The sequence below is a fragment of the Necator americanus genome, chromosome I, assembly GCF_031761385.1.
Source record: "Necator americanus strain Aroian chromosome I, whole genome shotgun sequence".
Classification (NCBI taxonomy): domain Eukaryota; kingdom Metazoa; phylum Nematoda; class Chromadorea; order Rhabditida; family Ancylostomatidae; genus Necator; species Necator americanus.
The window spans coordinates 8,479,711-8,499,271 of NC_087371.1; the positions used below are offsets into that span (position 1 = coordinate 8,479,711).

The 19,561-nt window shown below is 38.8% G+C and overlaps 1 protein-coding gene across 1 annotated transcript; it reads left to right on the plus strand.

Annotated features, from left to right (window-relative positions):
- RB195_004889 (uncharacterized protein) lies at positions 1 to 11,616 on the plus strand (the record flags this gene model as incomplete). The annotated part of the gene is made up of 26 exons (XM_064177098.1): positions 1 to 138; positions 214 to 321; positions 437 to 595; positions 699 to 779; positions 1,039 to 1,211; positions 1,350 to 1,483; positions 1,557 to 1,696; positions 1,984 to 2,127; positions 2,260 to 2,424; positions 2,548 to 2,636; positions 2,960 to 3,127; positions 3,218 to 3,407; positions 3,602 to 3,687; positions 4,259 to 4,337; positions 4,404 to 4,573; positions 4,633 to 4,741; positions 4,965 to 5,063; positions 6,169 to 6,258; positions 6,400 to 6,467; positions 7,335 to 7,432; positions 7,494 to 7,604; positions 7,684 to 7,769; positions 8,472 to 8,621; positions 8,677 to 8,789; positions 8,857 to 9,034; positions 11,533 to 11,616. 26 exons carry the CDS (start codon positions 1 to 3, stop codon positions 11,614 to 11,616), a joined length of 3,210 nt encoding a protein of 1,069 aa, XP_064034223.1.
- Between the last annotated feature and the right edge of the window lie 7,945 nt (positions 11,617 to 19,561).

A 19,561-nucleotide genomic window follows, 5' to 3' on the forward strand; every position in this document is an offset into this window, starting at 1 on the left:
ATGGATGTGGGCTTTGCGCGCCGTCTTGGGCGCTTGGTCGTCTACAGAGAACGCTACGATCAACCTCCGGAGAGTGCATGCACTTTTGTGACGAACTCACTGTTACTAGAAGGAAAAGTGAATACCCTATCTGAGAAGGTATTTCCTTATATTTGTTTCTACAGGCTGTAAAGAGTTGTTTATTCTTAGTTTGATTGTAATGCGATTTTCCAGGAGACTGCTGATTTCCTAATATCTATCACACCAGACAAGGATCGGCGAGATCAGGTGGCGAATGGGCTACTATTTTACTTGCTCACGGATGGTGTCAATTTCAATAAGGTGATACGATGTTCTGTTTCTGTGGTGGAGAGTTTAGCGTTTTGCGTTTTCTTGATCTTCTTGATTTTTAGAAAAAGAATTATTTGTTCCTGTTTTTATGCCGTTTTTTTTTTAGTATTTCCGCTGCTTATCGGTGATAGCTAACGATCAATGGTACGCAACACTATGCAATGTAAACATGATTCTGATAGAGTTATGGCCAAAACTTCATGAGTCATGTCGGGAACTTATGCTTCAGTTCTTCCGAGAGGCTGTCAAACTCAATGTTCCGAAGGTTCGTTGCAGCTATTCCTTGTTTATTGTTCTCATCAGAATTGTTTCGCATTCGGTTTTACTGAAAGCAGACTTTTTTTGTAAAGGTTGATGATTACATTTAGATTGAAAATGTAATTATGAATTTGGTTCGGTCAATTAATGGCAGTGTTGAATGGAACCACAAACTGCGTCATGCTCATATGGTGAGTTTAATTTCTTTTGAAGCTTTCACCGTGCCACAGTCTCTGCTGTGCCGTTTTTGAAATTTTATCGGTGCAGTCACATTACGAACGACTTGTTCTTGGTGAAACTGTTATGGTGTCACTGCTTTTTTTTTGTCTTTTGCTTTCTCTGAAAAGTTTGATTGTAACATACTGATGAGATCTTGCATCATACTTGCTTGTCTTCTTATTCTATTCCTCTCTACTTTTCCCAAATTCTTATTTTTTATGTTTGTTGCAGATTGCCTCAATTCTGAATGATCATGAGCAGTGGGTAATGGGCTTGAAGCCAGGAACATTCATGTTACTGAATGTAGTGTCCACTTTTGGCCACCTAATCATTGACATACCCGCAGGGAGCCCACTTGAGAATGTTCGCATGGCTATGGTTCAAAGCGTAGTATTTATTATAAGGTGAGAAGAAACCCCTTTAACCTCCTCTGTGACTCAATAGTTTTTTTTTATCCTCACCATAAATGTGAACAGAATGTTGCCGAAAAAGAATGCTTTATGATTTGTTTCACTCCGAAATTTGCTCCATTCTCATTTCAGAAATCGGTCTGCCGATGTTTGCATGCTCGGACGCGATTTGCTACTTATTTTAATGCGATTAGCTAAGATTCCACAAATCAACGCAATCTGGGTGGATCTCATCACAAATCCGTCAAAATTCGGGCTTAACGATGGTTGGACTTATACTCATTAGAACGGATAGCTTATAGACAAGAGGTAAACAAACGAAAATTTTATGTTATTCAGGAATAGAAGAGCTGTTCCGCTCGAATGCAAATTTCTATGGCGTTCGACTATCTGCAGAAATGGCAAAGAAACTCGAGTTTATTATTTGTCAATGCAAGCCAAATGCACAAGATAAGCATTTCGAGTGGTTTTCAAACACGGTGGGTATCACAATGAATGGTGTTTTTATGATTTTCCTTTTGTACCTGGATGATTGAACTTGCTACTTCTCCATTTCAACTGAAATCATTCTAATTAAGCCTTTTTCTATACATTTGCCCTTTCCTTGTGCTTCTCTTTAGATGCGTTTGGGTTGAAATTATTGCTTAACTTTGAAACGTTTTCTTTTCGTGTTTCGTAATATAAGTGTGGTGTTTTATTAAATACACATTTTTTATTTTCGTGCAAGATAAGGGTTCAGATACTCTCAGAGAAAAAAGTTGTTTAGTTTTTTCGCGGTCCTGATGGTCCCAGTCTGCGTGCTGAAACCATACGCTATGTGCTGTATTTCTTCAAACCAGACATGCCTGCTCACGTATTAGAAGCTCGTGGCCATTTCTTGTACTACCTTTTGACGAGTATCCCTCCTAATGTGAGTTTCCTCTCCGTCACTTAAAGCCGTGAGTGTATGTCTCCCATTCTGCCATTGGAAGATCCAAACTCAGACGTTAATGTTAAACATGTGATTTTGTGTAGATTGCTATTTAACTGATAGTTTTTTTAGTCGGATGTCGAACAACAATGGTGTAAAACAGTAATTTGGTTCGATTGGCTCACTTATGATCCTCACACAACAGTACAATTTGTCGAACCAGTGATGAGCATGCTCCGGATAGCACTAGCCAACTTACCTTCAAAAGCGACAGCTTTATTGGAATATGTGTGCAAGGTAGGTGTTTTGCATAACAAATGGTTTGAAAATACCTATTTTTTCTTGAGTTTTTGGCATTTATGTGGATGTGACATTCGCAGTATAGTAATTGATTGAGTTGCTTAAGGTGATTGATTTCAGAGTGTTGCGTTGATTTTCCCACCGAAGACTGAGCTGTTTAAAAAATCGGTCAACGATGCTATGCAGGCAGTACATGAGTACTACCAAGGGTTGGTTTGATTGTACTTGCTTTTCCCTTTAATCCATAGCTTAAAATAATATGAATATGGGGTTGAAGTGTTCTTGCTTCATTCGTTTCTTAGATCGCTTCATTATGGGTTTTCTTCATTCATTTCCTGAAATTCTATACCGTATTTTTTGTGTTTCATTGATTTTTACTCGTGTTTGAATTGTTTCATCGAGTCATAATTGATTGAAGGGTCTTTTCAAAAATAGTAAGTTTATCGCTAACACTATTGTATTATTGTATAAATATGCAAAGTTTTGTAGAAAATATATTTAATTTTTTGAATCAATGTGCTTATCTTTGCAGTGGTCTGGTGGGCATTCTTGACAACCCCCGAATTGAACGCAGCGTTCGAGAACTAGTACGAGAAACATTTTCGGAGTATTTTGCTAGGAACACGACCGCTCCCCCAACATCAACCCAGTCATCTCCATCAGCACCTCAGCTAATTGCACAACAGCAACCACCATCAAGGTGACTTTTATTCTTTCTCACTTCTAAGGCTGTTTTATGTTGCTGTGCGGTTTTGGCAAATGAGAGCCACTCGAAATTTCTATTGAATAGACCACAACCGTCGTCATCAGCACCACCTGCAGCACCAAACTCTAACCACGCAGCGACGAACAAGGATCGATTGCGATTGAAAGATAAAGAGAAGAATAAGGAGAATGAAAGAGACGATAAAGAGCAAGTCAAACATAGCAAAACACCTAGCCCACCTAATGGGACTTTGATTTCTTCAAAGGTTGATGAGGTGACTGTTGCTTTCTTCTTAAGGTTTTGTTACTTTCTAAACATTTGCCTTCCATTTTTGTTGCTAAAAGTGATTTACTCTACTATCTGTTCTACTGAAATAAGTGCAATATTTGAGCATTCCAGGAAACAAAAATTTTACAAAATATCTCGCAGAAGTATGCTATCGTTTAATTTTAGCTGTTAATTTTGTAGGCGAAGAAGAAGGAACGGGAAAAGGAGATTGACGAGTTAGTAGAACAACTACGAGATGATTTCAGAACCACGATGATGTCTTTACGGTAGGCACATTTCGGGTTTTGCGTAGGCTTATTTCAATGCTTTCCTTTTTATTTGGAGCTTTTGTTAAAACCTTCGAATTCGCTCAGGAAAATTGGATTTCTAACACTTCGATTATTTGTCACTTCTGGTTACCTTCTCCACGTTAGTCGTTAGCGTTGTAAATTGTGATCCTCTGGAAGCAATGCTAATTGCATTTGAGATTTGTAAGATTAACAACCTAATCTGGCTTTTGATTTAGCATTTTGAGCAAGATTCACTATATTTAAATCATTGAGCGTTACCAAATATACCTGTTGTAAATCAGTGATGACTATGGGTACTAATATGCATGAGAGTTCTTGTCTTCACCCACTTTCCGTAGTTTTCACTTCTCTCCGTAAAATTTTGATGACGTAGAAATGTGTACATGAACGGTCCGATACTATATTCAAATTTGCGTTGACCGATACTTAGAATTTCTCCTGAGTAAACTACGTAGAAAGCTAGAAAATCTGTACAATACATTTTTATGCATTTTTATTTTGCGTTTTCTGATGTTAATGTCTAATTTTCTACTTTCGCAATCTACAGGGAAACATTCCGTGAGACAGAAGATGATAGCGAAAGAGGCGAGGCCGTGCAACGATTGCTGCAGAAACTTCTGGAAAACGTAGATTGTTTTTTGAAGTTTCGCCAGCTGAGCAGTGAAACAGCTTTGAAGAACGTGGATTTTCAGGAAGACTCTATCGACGACGAACAACTAGAGCTGGTAGCGCATAGTGTTCAGCTGGTGATGGGCAGTCCTGTAGACAGTAATCGCAGGTCGATTCTTCCAGATCCAGTGACGGAGGACGCATTAGCAGACTCGTTTGCACATCCTTTGTTCATCATTTTCCGAAATCTTTGGTAATTTTTCTAAATTGTAGCGCATGGGTGGGTATTGGTGGCTTATTCTACGTTTACAGCTACACTCCGGACACAGATGCAACAACGAGGTCGTTAATGGTGAACATGATTGCTACAATGCGCGATTATGACAACACAGTCACCTATCTTATGCTGTTCTTTATAAAGGTAAACCTGAATTTCTCTTGATCTCTCTCTTCAATGCAAGTTACTGGATATTAATGGAGGATACTTTTATTGATCCATTTTCTGGACGTTTGATCTGTTTACGGCCAAAATTGTTAGGTTACAGTTTGGTTTAGTATATTTTCTTGAGAAATTTGTTCGACTAGTTTCGATTTCTCGTATTTGGTTTCTGCATGTAGACCTCTTAAAGTATGCTAATTTCAAGGCAAATGATGGTCTGAGCAGTGAGTGCATATCGTGTTATCGAGATGTAGCTCGAGCGAGGGACGAGGAAATAGAGACGTTACTGACAGCGGATCTGCAGGTGAGGAGACTACCAAGTACATCGGCTATCTCCTGGGTTATCTATCACTCGGACACTAATCTAAAGTCTCGAAATATTGCGGGGCCTTCCAATACGAATTTTATGCGATTTCCATAGTGATGGAAAATCTAACCTTCGTTCACAATCAAAACATTTGATCAATAGGTAGCTTTCTATTGAAACTATTTGAGATGTAGTCGTGATTGATCTTGATATTTATTAGCTGCTGTCTTTCCAACGTCTTGTATTTAACGGTATAACAGTTGTTTGTAGTCCAGAATAAGTTTCTCGAAGTTGGACACAAAAACAAACGAGTGGGAAAGGAGAAGGGGAGGGGGATGGTTAGTTCCTGGTCTGACTACCTTTGTTCCATTGCAATTTCTCCATACTGTCGTTGGTACTGTCTCACCAGCGGAAAATAGAGCAATTTAGGAATTAATCTGTCAGTAATCACATTTGATCTGTTCTTTTCTTTTTTTCAATGTCGGTACCATAAATGGTTGGAACCTGAAAGGCAGCATGTCACGAAATAGACGATGTTGGGATGTTCTTAAGAAAAAAAAATATAATGATGCGGATGTAGATTAAGAGTATGAACGTGTTCATGAACATTCTACCGCTCAATTCTTCCTAATTGTCATGAAAAAAAGACCTTGGGAAACTTCTACGATACCTTATAATGCACTATTCTCGCACGTGAGCTGCTATCTCGAACTTTTTCCAACACCGTGATCACGCTCATGGTTGTAATCTACACCTCGAATCCTACCTTGTTTATGAGCGATCCCAACATCGTCAATATCATTCCTTTCAGCATTTGATAGGAATAGACTGTCCCCACTGCGCATCCTTTTCGCTCTCTGAACACTATGTTGTCCCTTGTTTTCGTCTACACATTACTTTTTCGTGCAGCGTGTGATTCACCTTTGACCTCATACTTTTGAAAAATAGGAATATTTGACGTAAAGATAATAGGAATCGCTTCCTTCTCGTGTGAAAATAGTGTCTTGAACTATTTCTGTTTTTTAATGTACTATATATTTGTTTGATTTGTTCAAATCTTTCCTTTTGCATCTATTTTCCATTGGGCATGAATTGATTTCAGCAATGTGCTGTAGATGACGATCGGTTATTCGCTTTTCTGGTCCCTTATGTGTTCCAGAAACTGGATGTTGAAGCTGGCGCCAGTGCATCTGTGAGTTAACGATTAGTTAATCAATGAAGCACTTTTGATGAAAACAAAAGTTTATTCTTGACTTTTTTCTCTGGTTTTGGAACTTGTTTGCTAGTTCATGCAAAAACTTTTCGATGTTAGTTATGTCATCGCATTATTCAGGTTTTCAATGTCGTTTGTTCACACATTGACGCTCGACAAATTATGCAACTTATCGGAGAAATTGTAAGGTGTGGTCTCATTGCCGTTTATTCCACATTTTGTCTATTTCTGTTTTTTTTACTGCCTTGTTATTGTTTCTGGAATAATACCGTAAAATTCCGGCGATAAACCGTCGGCCGCTTTGTTTGAAGATGGTTTTTAAACGTCTGAAACGATTGTTGTGCGACTGGGTACAACAAAAATCGCGAAAGCTTCCGATACGTGGTAACTCATTTGATTCTTTAAGTTCGCAAAGCTGTAATGTCACATGCCGTACAGACAAATAATACTTTACTTTACTAGTGAAAAATCACATTTTATAAATGACGTCTACTTCCAGTTTTATACAAGCGTGTTTTTTTTCTGCGGGGTCTTTCCAAAGTAGTCTTTATATGGAAACCACCTGGATCCTTATGGTCCATTTTCCGCAAATTTTGCATTAGATGCCAAATTTCGCACAGCTGTTTCGGTTGTTTTCCTCAGTGATATGAGGTCTCAGTTTTGCACAATCGCTGCATCCTTCTAGCATTAATTAAGTAGTTTATAGAGTTTGATTGCCCTAAGGTGTCTACTAGCTGGTTTCAAATCATTTATTCTTTTTCGGTTTGCTGATCATTGTAAGGAAAGGCAATAATGTGAATTAATGTTGCAAAGCTCCTCATAATGTGTACGCACAAAGCCAGAGTTTTATATCCTTATGCCAAACAATAGCAGGGTCTTCAAATTGCTGCAGTTTGTTTGTCACTACCTTATGACAAACGCGTGAAAATAGAAAAAAAAGGAAAAATTTGCTCATTTCCCTTATCAGTGGGCCGGATCCCAGTCGTTTTGTTTGGGTTCTGAGGCACGTTATCATGGACTCTGATAGGATCCTAATTATGATTGCTATTTTGAAGGGAAAATGTGACCTTGTTCCGGAAGGACTCATTTGCTCAAATCGTCGCAGCTTCATTAGACTGGCCAACGACAACTCAATGGGCTTTTTGGCATCTGGGTAAGACCGAGTCTCTCTTTTTTTATGGACCATTGCTCTAAAGTGCTGAACTGAATTTCAGTTCATGCTGAAGGAATTCCCGGCGAATGGTTGATTCAGCTCCTACCAAAATTAAAATCATCACAGCATGCTGAAGCTGCCGCCAATGTTCTGCTTATGTTGAAGCGGGCAGGTAAGGGTTGGAGATCAGGTTAGAATAGCAGTATTACTGGTAACAAGCGAAAACCGCAGGTTTGTTGTACTTTTTACAGATCGCGATCCTAACATGAACATGTTACGAGCGCTTTTTTCGCGGACACCGTCTGCTGATGATACTTTTACTATTGACTGCATCAAGGTGTGTTTGAGTTTTGTGTCTGCTTTACCTTTCCACCAGAGGAGTGTGTTCATCTTTTTATTTTTCACCCGTTCAAACCCTTTTTATTCGAGCGGCAGAGAATAATTGGGAAAAAACTCAGTTTTGACTATGATAAGATGTGTTTGGAGTGAGTTTGAGCAACTGATGAATTAAATATGTATCAGCAATTAACTAGTCGAGGAATTTATGGAATGTATGTCAGGAACTGGAACGAAGACGACCCAAAATGTTATTGAGTTGAAATTAGATTTCAACTTTACAATTCAGAATCTAGTCTTTTTCCAAATCTTTTTTCTTGAAGAGTACTCAAATACTTCAAAGAGAAAGATGTGTCGATTACATACATTTTACAAGAAATCCCATATCGAGAGTATTGTGGCCACTGAAATTTTCTATTGTGAACGAAATACAAGGGGAGCTGGGCAAATCAGCGGAGATGTTGAAGCTGTCTTGACCACCATCCATTTTTCTTGCCGCATAGCTATCGCTCATCTGTTTGCCGCTGCATATCACTAGGCTTCTAATATGCGGATGCCTACAAATGCGACGTTTTGTATGCTCAGGAACTCTTGCTCTAATGCTTTGTCGGTTATACTCATACTACTCAGTTATACGCATATTACTACATATTAATTATTTTTGGCGTTATGTTTTTTGTCATGCAAATAATCTTTTATTTAGATTCTCATCGAAGATCCATCAACATGCAAACGGGTTTCGGACAACGTCGGCAATCTGTTAAAGAAACAGATGGCTGCCGGTGATTTGCACATGGGCGGTGGAACTAAGGGGTCATCGAAAAAGAGCCCACAAAAACTGTCAATGGAGCAGGTTTGTTAATTGTTTCTGGCCTGAGAATAATCGTCGCTGAGAATATGACTGTAAGGTGCTCGCACATCTGGAACAGTTCACTCAGCTGTGCCTCATGAAAGAAAAGAAGTCGGCTGAACAGATCTTTTCTAATGCAACCGTGCTCGAAGCATTCAGTGAGGCAGAGAAGTAAGCATTTCTTGTTTTTTCGTTCTCTTTCCTCCACTCGAGGACCTGGAATTTCACATCATTTCAGGAATGATAAAGTAGCGCCGCTACGGTCGAAATTCGCTCAACTTTTTGCCGTTGTGAACATTCTCCGGGACGAATCCAGGGACAAAGAACAATCTTCTCGGACACTACGAGGGAATCGAGGTAGCAGCGCTTCGACATCCGTAAGCAAAGTTAGCAGACATAAGGATGAAGACAAAGATGTGAGTTCATTTATCCTTTTATTTGATTCTACTCCAATCAGATCAAAGAGCTCCCTTTTAAGAATATTTTCTCCCCATTATTCCATTCCATCGTTCGTGATTGTTACTGCAGATTGTTTTTATTTATGAAAAGAAAAACTGTTCTATAGAAAAATAAGTGGTGAGGTTTTTATCCGTCTCGAAAGGACAGAAATAAAACCTATTGGCGAAATATTTTCTATTGATTTGATATTGGCGAAATATTTTCTATTGATTTGATAAACAATCCCTCGTACTAAATGACATCTGAGCTCCTTTTTCTTCTGATTTTGTTTTTTGTTTTCCAGATATATCATTAAATGGGGTGTCCAGTGGACAAAATGGAGCATTTTCGACACCTTTCGTTTGCTTTCTTTTGAATTTGATCGAGACGATAAGCCGATAAGGCACGCTGAAGCTGTTCGTATGATTTTGCTGCGTATGGAGGCTATCTCTTGAAGCACAAAAAGTGTTTACAAAAATGATTCAAAAAACACGTGTAAAAGCGCAAAAAAAAACAGAAATTGGACGGAAAAACCACCATGTTTGCTGCATAAAAGAACAAAGGAACAGAGAATCGATCGTGATTCGCCTTTGAGGTCAACATCCACTTTCTGGAGCGCGAAAACGATGTGGTCTCAACCATAGCTTTTTTCCGTACACATTCTCAGCTTCAACAATCTCATCGTTTTGGTTGAATGCAAAAAAGTGTTGTGAATGCTCCCTCTTTTCCGCCTTACTTTCCCATGTTAATGATCCGGAAAAAAGACAAGAATCAATGAAATTCCAAAAAATTGCAATGTTCTGTAGTGAAAAGCGATAATTTCTTTATCAAATGGTACACAACGTTCTACCAATATTTTTTTTGAATATTTTTATGTCCATTTCTAAATTTGAGGAAAAAACGCTCACGATTTATTTCTTAGCTCAATTTCAAAGGTTTCTGAGAGCACACTCGTCAGCATTTTGTCTGAAAATTCCCATTACCCAAGCGAATCTTCGTTGACCATCTTGATACACTGGACGTATTCGTTTAGATGCTTGCTTTTTTTATTACTTTGTTGTTTTCATCCTTCAATTCCTTGAATGAATGCACTTCCTGTTTGGGGCAGTTACATCTCCGAAGGGATCAGTCATTCCCGGCGTGGGGGTTTAGCTGGCTTCTCGTGCAGGCTTCCGTGGATTAAAGTGAGTAACGACTTGGTCAAAGAAATGAAAACAATCTTATGGAATGATGAAGAATTTGGCAGGATTCTTAAAGTTTTTACGTTCAACGTTTGCGGAATTACTTAGAAAGTGTCGCTCATTGATTTTAATATTATATTTTGCAAGACCTGTAGCCCACATTTTACGCTTTCATATTAGTAAGTGGCTGACTACCATGTAGATGTTGACCATGTTGTTTACTTGTGTTGGAGCCTCGGTGGCCAATCATTACTTCTTGTTTTGCTGCAATAAAAACAAAAAATATAAAATAAGAAAGGTTTTCAGTGTAGTCCGGAAGCAAAGGTCTCTTCGCATTATTTTTTGGAATGTGTTTTTTTTTTTGCAAAATCAAAAATTAATGCAAAATGGATTTTTGGTGGAATAAACCGCAGAAAGGTTGTTATATGGAACTAAACTATGGCTTAGTTCAATTTTTTTTGACTGCTACAAAAGTTTTTTTTTTGTGAGTCATCAGTACGTTTTTCAATGGTAACTGTTTTAAAACTGTGCTAGAGCATCTATCTGTCTTATGCCAGAGAACGGCCGATAGCACTTTTGGCTGCAGGTTTGATATATATGTTTCCCATAAGCTCTGGGAATGGGTAAGAGTTGAATGAAGGATTATGCTGTCACGATTGTTCAGTTCAATGCCTTCTTCATGGATTTAAATACGGGATTTAGATTCAGATTCCTTAAAAAATCGTACTAAGGACCCAAAATACTGCTGCAGTCGGCTCGGCTGTGACAAATAAGACGTAAGAACTGGTCAAGACGAATGCCTTTACGAAGAGATTTTGATGACCCTCGATTGTTAAGTGTTTCGAGGAGTTGGATGAATGTTGCTTTTATTTCGAAATATGGAGACGCAACTACGCTGTAACATGTATTTGAAGCAGCATATGTCTGTTCTGGACATCAGCTACACTTCAAGAGAGTTTTAGTTGTTTTTCTTTAGGCGTGGAAAGCAGAGTTGTCATGAAATGTTTTACGAAAGTTTGTCATCCTCGAATTTTTAGAGGAATTTAGAGTTATGTTGAATTGTAATTGCCAGGCAAAGTGCAAAAGATGCGTGCAAAAGATTGTTTTCGCTCTCTCCGCCTCAAATGAAGGAAATAATATGAAGATAGGACCAATATATACTGTAGAACTTTCTTAATGGTCACTTATTTAAATAAATCAAATTTTAATAGTTACTTACTTCAGTTTCGCCCAATCTTTTCTTCTCTGTTGTAGATCTTAATATATGGTGTAATATTGACTTACATGTATTTCAGGATGACCACGTTCCTAAGAAAAAAGTACGTCGAGTGATTACTGTTGGCTCATCGTCCTCATCGTCGTCAGAAGATAGCGAATGATTTCGACTTCGGCTGGAATTTCATCGGCTTATGCGTGCGTTCAGTTGCTCGAAGTTCGTCCAGCATCAGCCAGTTTGTTTTTGGCGGCAAGGTGCTGGCGACTAACCAGGCGACTAACCAGGAGGATACGCCTGGCATCTCCTCGACATATGCAGCATTCTCACGCACACTCCTTCTCTCACAATTCGTGAAATCCGCGCTTTCGTAGCCTCACGTTCATCCGCCACACTCTCAGCGCCACCATCCCACTCCATCCATCTCATTCACCTCGATCTCCATGCGCTGTCACTGCATTCTTTTCTCGTACGTGCTGTTGTGACTCGAAAGCAAATTGCAAATTTCCATGTGAAAATCACTTTCAAGGACTGGAAATCCACGAAGTTTGTTTGTTGTCGAGCTAACAACGCAAAATAAGTAGTTGAAAACCTAAATTTTAATTCTCAGTTCAAATTAATTTATTCTTTTTTCCTATATTCTTGATTCGAAATCCAAGAAATTAGTAGAGCGCGGTCGTTTGGAAACCAGGAAAACAAGCAGGAAAATGCTAGTTCTGTTTATGCTCGCGAAAAAGCATGTGCTTTCGTTGGAGGCAGCTAGTTGATGTGAATATAAAGTCAATTACTGCACAATTTACATGACTGGTGTCACTTAACCTCCTGTTTTGAGGTAAAACTTGCTTTCCCCACAAAAACCTAATTTTTTCTCAACCAAATTTGCACTCGCTATGGAAACTACAGCTTTTTCAACGCATTCAATGGTGGATTCTACGTGATTCATGGTATTCACGGTTGCGTGATTTATTCATTACGCACACACGTGTTTCACATTCTTGCGTTTCGTTAGGTATTTGTGCTTGCGGTGAGGATTTTTTGACCTCAGTTCTGAAAAGAGATCTCCAAGAATGTCGTTTTGTTTTCATTTAAAGTGCATCCAAAGGTGAATTCCACGTAACTAATGGTATTCACGGTTCTATAATTTATTCATTAAACACATGTGTTCCGCATTCGTTTCCTTAGATATTTGTTCTTGCTGTGACGCTGGTTTGACCCTCGTTCTGAAAAGGGACCTCCGAAGGTGTTATTTTGTCATGGTGTAAGGACGTGGTTGTACGAGGGTGTTTCGTTTCTACGGTTTTCTTGGATTTTTTTTCTTGATTCTTGTGAAATTTACGGTTCCATGTTGTTTTCCAACAGGAGATCAGCAGGAGTTACTTTAAATTGAAGACTTGAATTCAATGGATAAGTCCGTTTTTGTGGTTAATTGGGATCATTTCGAGTCAATTTTTGCCATATTTAACACTAGCGTTGTTTACCCTCGACATCATTGAACGGGTTGGTTTCATTTCCTTGAGGACGAGTTGTTCGTTGCGTTTTGGAGGAGGTGAAGGAATGAATAACTGAGAGGTGATGGAGAGATAATCGAAGTCATAAGCGTGCGTTTGGTTCTGCACCTCTTGCGGGTACCTTTTAGAGCCTCATTTGTTTGTTTATTTTGTGGACATTAACTTCACCACTGAGTGAAGATTGTCGGCTTTTTTCGGCGAATGTGGTAGCGTAGGATGCTATGCTTGCCGTATTCAGCGAAATAAAGTCTAGTGTTGTTTATGTGTTGTTCATAGAGTTGCATTTTTGAAGGTTTTTGTTCTCATGGACTGGTGAGTGTGAACCTTATTCTTCCAGTAGTTAAGTTGTTAGAGCTTTAGTGGCTTCAGATATGTTTGAACCCTAATAGTTTGAATGGTTATTTCTAACGGTTTTCGTGTAAACGAAGCACTAGAGCGCTGACAACGACTTAGAATTAAGTATAAAATTTGTTCGGGTCACTGCGATGTTGTTACTCTCCGTTCCGTGAATGTGTCTCACACATATTGATCGTCCGTTCATTCGAACGTTCCTACTTTTCTCCTTTTTTCTGTTGCTAGTTTTGCATCACAAAATATATCTACTTTTTATTTTCCTTGCGTCTCTGATTTGTCCGTTCCGCCTCCTCTTTTTCATCAAGTTTCTGCTGCTTTTTTTCTCAGTTCCCTGTCGATCCTATCTTACACACTTCAGAATCCTCCCCAATGTCGTGTCCTTGATCAAAAGTGAAGCCGGTGTTGTGTAATGTACTCATAAAATCAGAAGAGTGTTTCAGTACAGTTTTTATATTGTTTGGCATTCTCGATTTTATACATGTTGGACAGGGTTTTGATATGTTATTTAAGTAGAGCATTAACTGATAAAATAGTGCAGTAAAAAGTTATTTATGAAGTAAAATTATTTTCATTGAAGGTTGCTTCACCTTTACTGGTACAGATTTTAATAACTTTTTCTTATTATACGGTTCAATCTCCTGGCAGGTTTTGTGAACCTCGTTTGAAGAATTCGGTAAGTTGACATGAATGTTGATGTTGATCTGGGATTGAGCAGCACTTTTGTGAAAATTAACCTTGTTGTAATTCGTTTTGTCACCCTTATCGATCCTCTTAAGCGGGTCCCGCCTTGTACAGTAATCAGCTTGTTGACAACAGTTAACAGTTATAGTATCGTCAAAACGACATGATGCACGTACGCAATTGCGTGCTCGACTTCTCTCGAGGCGCTTTGGTGGAGCATGGCGGTTGGGAGTATGGTAAAACCCTTGCTAGTACCACCCATCGCTGCAGTACCATGCGACGGTCCCACCTCGGTTCCAACGCGCTGTTTCGAGTGCGCGTTGACGCGTACGCAAATGCACATCAACTAAACTCGTGTTTCATGTCGTATTGACCCGACTATACACTCCTGATTCATGTCGTCTTGACCCGACTGTAGTGACCCGTCACTATATGGACCTTGCTTTTTATCTTTACGAAACAGAAGGTAACAGGACAAAATGGACATATACCTACTCTAGAACCACAATCGAACGTATTCAGGTGACAGAAAAGTCCAGACGGGCGTAAAACATGACGTATTGGAGTAAACCGTTACGTCCTCGATGAAAGCAGGCACTGTAATGTCTCCAGAGAGCAGAACAAGTTCTTCAGAACTGTTCTTTTTGCTTTTGCTGTTCTCATTCTTTCTACGTAATAATCCATGGCTAGATGAACGTATTCTTAGCAAAGTCCTCCATTAGTTTTGGTATTTGCTCTGCTCTTAGGGGACCACTAAGATCTTAGTTCATAGCAATTAATTTCTGCCACATTTTTTTTCAGTGCAATTATACATGATTAGCATCTCTCATAGTTGTTATTCTAAGAACTAAGAAATCCTTGTTACGTTGGTTTGAATCAGGCAGAAATTAACAAAGTTAGCATCTCTAAACTATTACATACGGCTACTGACATAGTTCGCAACGTGATCAGATTCAATCCAGGGCGGGTGTGGCGCAATGAGTTGGAGGTCCACACCCGATGGTTCGAAACCGTCCAAGTGCAAACCAAGCCTTTTATCTCTCCTGGGTCGACAACCAGATGGTATCAGACTTATCTGAGAGGATAAAAACACTGACTTGACACATCGGCTAGCATCTGCAAGTCGTTGTATAGGCCAGTTACACGTTCGTAAACCTCAACGATTACGAATTGCAGTAAAACGCGTCGGCGCATTTCAAGTGGATTGATACGCCAGTGACTTTATCCTTCTTACTTTACTTTGAAAAGTAGTTCAATCCACTAGTAGTAATCTAGAAAAAAAAGCATATGAAACTGACTTCATTGCACCTGTGTCCCCAATAATGCAACCAATTACAGCTAGAAGAACGATGACAATCCGGAAAAGGCCTGCGGTTCTACAGGTGATGCAGCTTGTGCTGCTTATTTGAGTTATATTAATCAGATTGTGGATGTTGGACGTGAAAGAAATTGCCCACGTTTTGCCTCATAACAACTTGAATCTTAGGAAATAAAGGCTGTTTTACACGCCTTTCTCTGCATTACTAGAGGGAATTGAGCGTGATCTCCTCATAGTCGCAGACTACTTCTTCCATCCCTGTCTACTCGTGGAGAGATCCCAACACTGTCAATTTCGTGGTATACTGTCTTAAATTGGTTCCTCTGTTCCCAAAGCATTTCTTCAAACAGTTCAGTTTGTGAAAATTGGATTTCTTCTTGCTTATTGCTTGTGATAAGGTTAGCGTTTTATTTTTTTCAGAGCTAATTGTGGGATTTAACTACGACTGCGATTACAAAAGAAACGCTAGTCATGCGAAGTAGAGCGTTGCGCAGCAATTCGATGCGATCCAGGGTAAAGAAATAAACAGCTTCCACAAGTTGTGAGAGCCAAATTAGCACCCCTCTATGTCTGCCCTCTTGAGAGATTTGCAGAAACACTTAACTTCTTTCGTCCCCTCTTTGATCTTGTTGATACCAAGGTAGAATTCTCTTCTTTTACTGAAGATCCAGTTACACTTATCAGACTATTAACGTGAAACATTTGATGATTTTTAGTGAAGGACCTAAGGCATTTATAAAAAGGTTAAAATCGAAATGAAGCACGGTACAATTCAGCGTTATGGGCTGCGCTCGAAGCCCTGCGATGGAGTGTAGCAGTTAGGATGGATATACAAAATCAGATTGAAACCAAAAAACAATCCTCTATCGTTAACTCAAGTAAAATTCTCTTTAAAACATAAATTCCAGGTGAATGTGTCATGTACACTTCCTCAAAAACGTATAGCGTTTAGACATTGGTTTTAGGTGAGTGTGGTTATTGGTTTTTGATTTTACAATTACTTTTGATTTACTTGTTAGAACCAGTGCTCGTATTCCTATAACTCTGTCGTACTTGTCGACTCTTCGACACGATAATTTACGACTGATAGATATAATCGCAGCTGTGACGCAAATTCTAATCATAATCCATCGCAATGACGACAACGCTTTTCTCCTTTTCTTTTTTAGTAATACTTTTTATGCATTGAAAATATCTGCTAGGCGTTTCGGTAGTGTCTGTACACTACAGATGAAAGCATCCTGATTTGCTCATGTTCCAAGTCCTTTTTGATCCTTAAACATTTGAACTACAAATTAGGTCGTTTTGACCCGACTGTATTGCGTTCGGATCATTCTTTTCCATTCTTTTCTTGTACTGACATCGCTATACTTCTTTGTCCGAAAAAAAGAAAAAAAAAAGACGTACTTTCTGAAGCAGTGAGAGTTCTTTCGCATCTCTACTCTGTTTATCCTCTTCTTTCACTTCTTTCTTTCTCTTCCTATGTCATTCCATATGACCTACGTCGCTCTGTTATTCGCTGATTACTTGTACACTCCCCCAGATTTTCAAATATCATTAAAAAAAACGATATGTAGCCATGAGACGCGGTAGTTTTACTCATTTGAAAAGAAATTATTTAGCAATATCGGGCTTGAAACCTTGTTGAAGGCCAGTAGCTCCAGGTACCTATGTCTGAAGTGGGCAGGAGGGAATAGCTGTAGACAGGTTATTTGATGTTTTTTTAGCTTATGTCAGTGCCAAATGCGTCACCGTTATCAATCACCAATAACAATGACGCATTGTTTTCTATCAAGTGGTTCTCGCTTACGTGCCGCAGGTCTGTGCTTGGCAACTCTTCGTCGTGTCATGTCCGGGAAAATTCTCTTTTGGAAATATCACTATCTATTTTCTAGAAGATTTCAACATCAGCTCTGTTTTTGTTGTTGTCTTTTTGGTGTTTGTTTCTATGGTTAGGCACAAAAAAGGGCACAGAGGCTCGTAAGGAATGTCAATGACTTGGAGCATGGAGAAAACCATGACGAAAACCATTTCTGAAATCATCACACTTTTCTGCATTCAAACAGCGTTGAATCCCACCTATGCGAAAAATGTGCAAAGAGATGCGAAAGAGAAACTGTACTGTGCAATTTTTGCTAATCCATGAATTCACAATAAGAAAGAGATTCTCACGTTTTATGCATGAATTCATCGAAATAATGCATAAAATATAACCAAGAGTCTTGGCGGTTTCATTCTAACTACTGGTTGAATACGATGTTCACATATTTGCTAGAATTGTTTCATCTGCACGCTTGTATGCAGAATTCACACCTTGTTCTTGCAATTTCACATTCTTTTTAACCACTCATTATGCTCAGCAGAAAACTAGCTCTTGTTCAGTGTAAAGTGTGGCGATCAGGGATCCTCGAATATAATCTGTTCCCTGTATTGGACGGCGCCAAGCTGTTTTTACTCAGATCTTAAGATTTCGGGCTGGTTTATTACTTTCTCTCAATTAGTTTGCTATGCGCTAATATGAAGAGATTCATTCCAAGACCAGTTTGAGAAGTGAGCGAATGAATAATGTGGGCGTCACATTACTTGCCTCCATAGTAGCATGTGTGTGTATGGTTGGGGAGGATTCGGTGATCGTTTGAAAATGATGTTAGTTGCACCTGGAGGCCGCATAAATGTGCTGCACATATTTTTGCAGTTTTCTGGATATAGTGATTAGTTTAGACTGTTAAACATAATAAAACAAACTTCACTAAGGTGTTCGGAACTATTTTCCGGAAAGTTTGAGGAAACGAAACGACCTTAGTTATCATCTATTTTTCCATTCTGTGTCAATAGGTTATTTAGATTCCATTGGATCTACTAACGTTCACGATTCATTCGTTTTCATTGCTCCGAACGCCACTTTTTTCCAGCTTCGAGGGACAAAAAAAAAATAGCCAATGAACAGAATCTACGAGCGTGGAGACCAGTTCTCGTCCGATGTATATTATATGTTCATAAAAGGTTCGCAGATGGAATATCTGGATTAAAGTTCATATCTACCAAGCATTTCTTACTTACTTACTTAAAGGCATCTCTTACTCAGTAGTTGCCTTTAAATAAACAGTTACAGATAAATTCACTATTCATCTCTCTGTCAGATCTCAATAGTATGAAAATAAGCAAAACACATCTTCACATATTCATAAAGCACTATTGTTGCTGCCTATAAATTTCAGTCTTTTTTTTAATTTTCTGAGGGATTAATTTTCCCTCAGAATATCTTTTCCGATTAGATTACCGTTCCTGATCAGTATGCGAATGCGGGCCGAGTTCTGCTGAAGATCAGGACTGCCATTCGTTCACTTATCCAACCGAATGCGAGACATTTGTTTTCTGCGCGCGCCCAAGGGGCGGATACTAGATCTGTTTGTAAACAATCCAATATTTACTCTCCTTGGTTCCGCGTCTGGATGTTGTGTACGAGTTGTCTCGGCGATTCTTGACGTGCTGTTTTTTTCCATACATGCATCTTGTCTAGTTTCACGATACCAACTAGTTCGTTTGATAATTCTTAGTAGAAAAGTACTTTTTTCGTCAACTCACTTCTTTTGTTCTTTCTTCTTCCCTGTTTGCGGAACTCGTTCTCCGGCCATCCATCAATCGAAAACTTTACTGCTCGCACATACTGTGTGGGCGTTTTCCACAGGTGTGCTGAATGCGGCCAGTAAAGAGATGAGGTGTCTTTGATTTGATAGGTTGGTAATGGAAGGAGTAAATGCGTCCGCATGATGTTTAGTTATGATGGATGGTACGTGCATAAATGCAAAGACGGTCAATCGTTCTTTCTTTTTTTGCTTTTTCTTTTTGATTGAGGAATCTGAATATTCATGAGTAGCATAACTTGTGTGTCTCTGCGTAAATCAGACATAACTTTTCCAACTTTTTCATTTCTACGGGTTTTTTAAAGTAGAAATTTTACTTCTTATTTGGAAATTGGTTACAAGGTTTTACTTTTGATGTATTGAGAAAATTTTGCGAGGATTCCAAGAGATTACGGTCATTAGGAATGCGGCAAAGTAGCGAACGGAGCCACAATATCTTTTCTGGAAATTTCTATATTTTGTCTGTTCACATGTTTGCATTTTTGTTATTTATAACTCTTTAAATTGGGTATAGAATCTCAATAAGTTTTGTTTCTAAACTTTAATTTTAATGCGTTTTCTAAAATTTATTTTTAGCTGTTAGCTTACTTTATAGATGTGACCGTT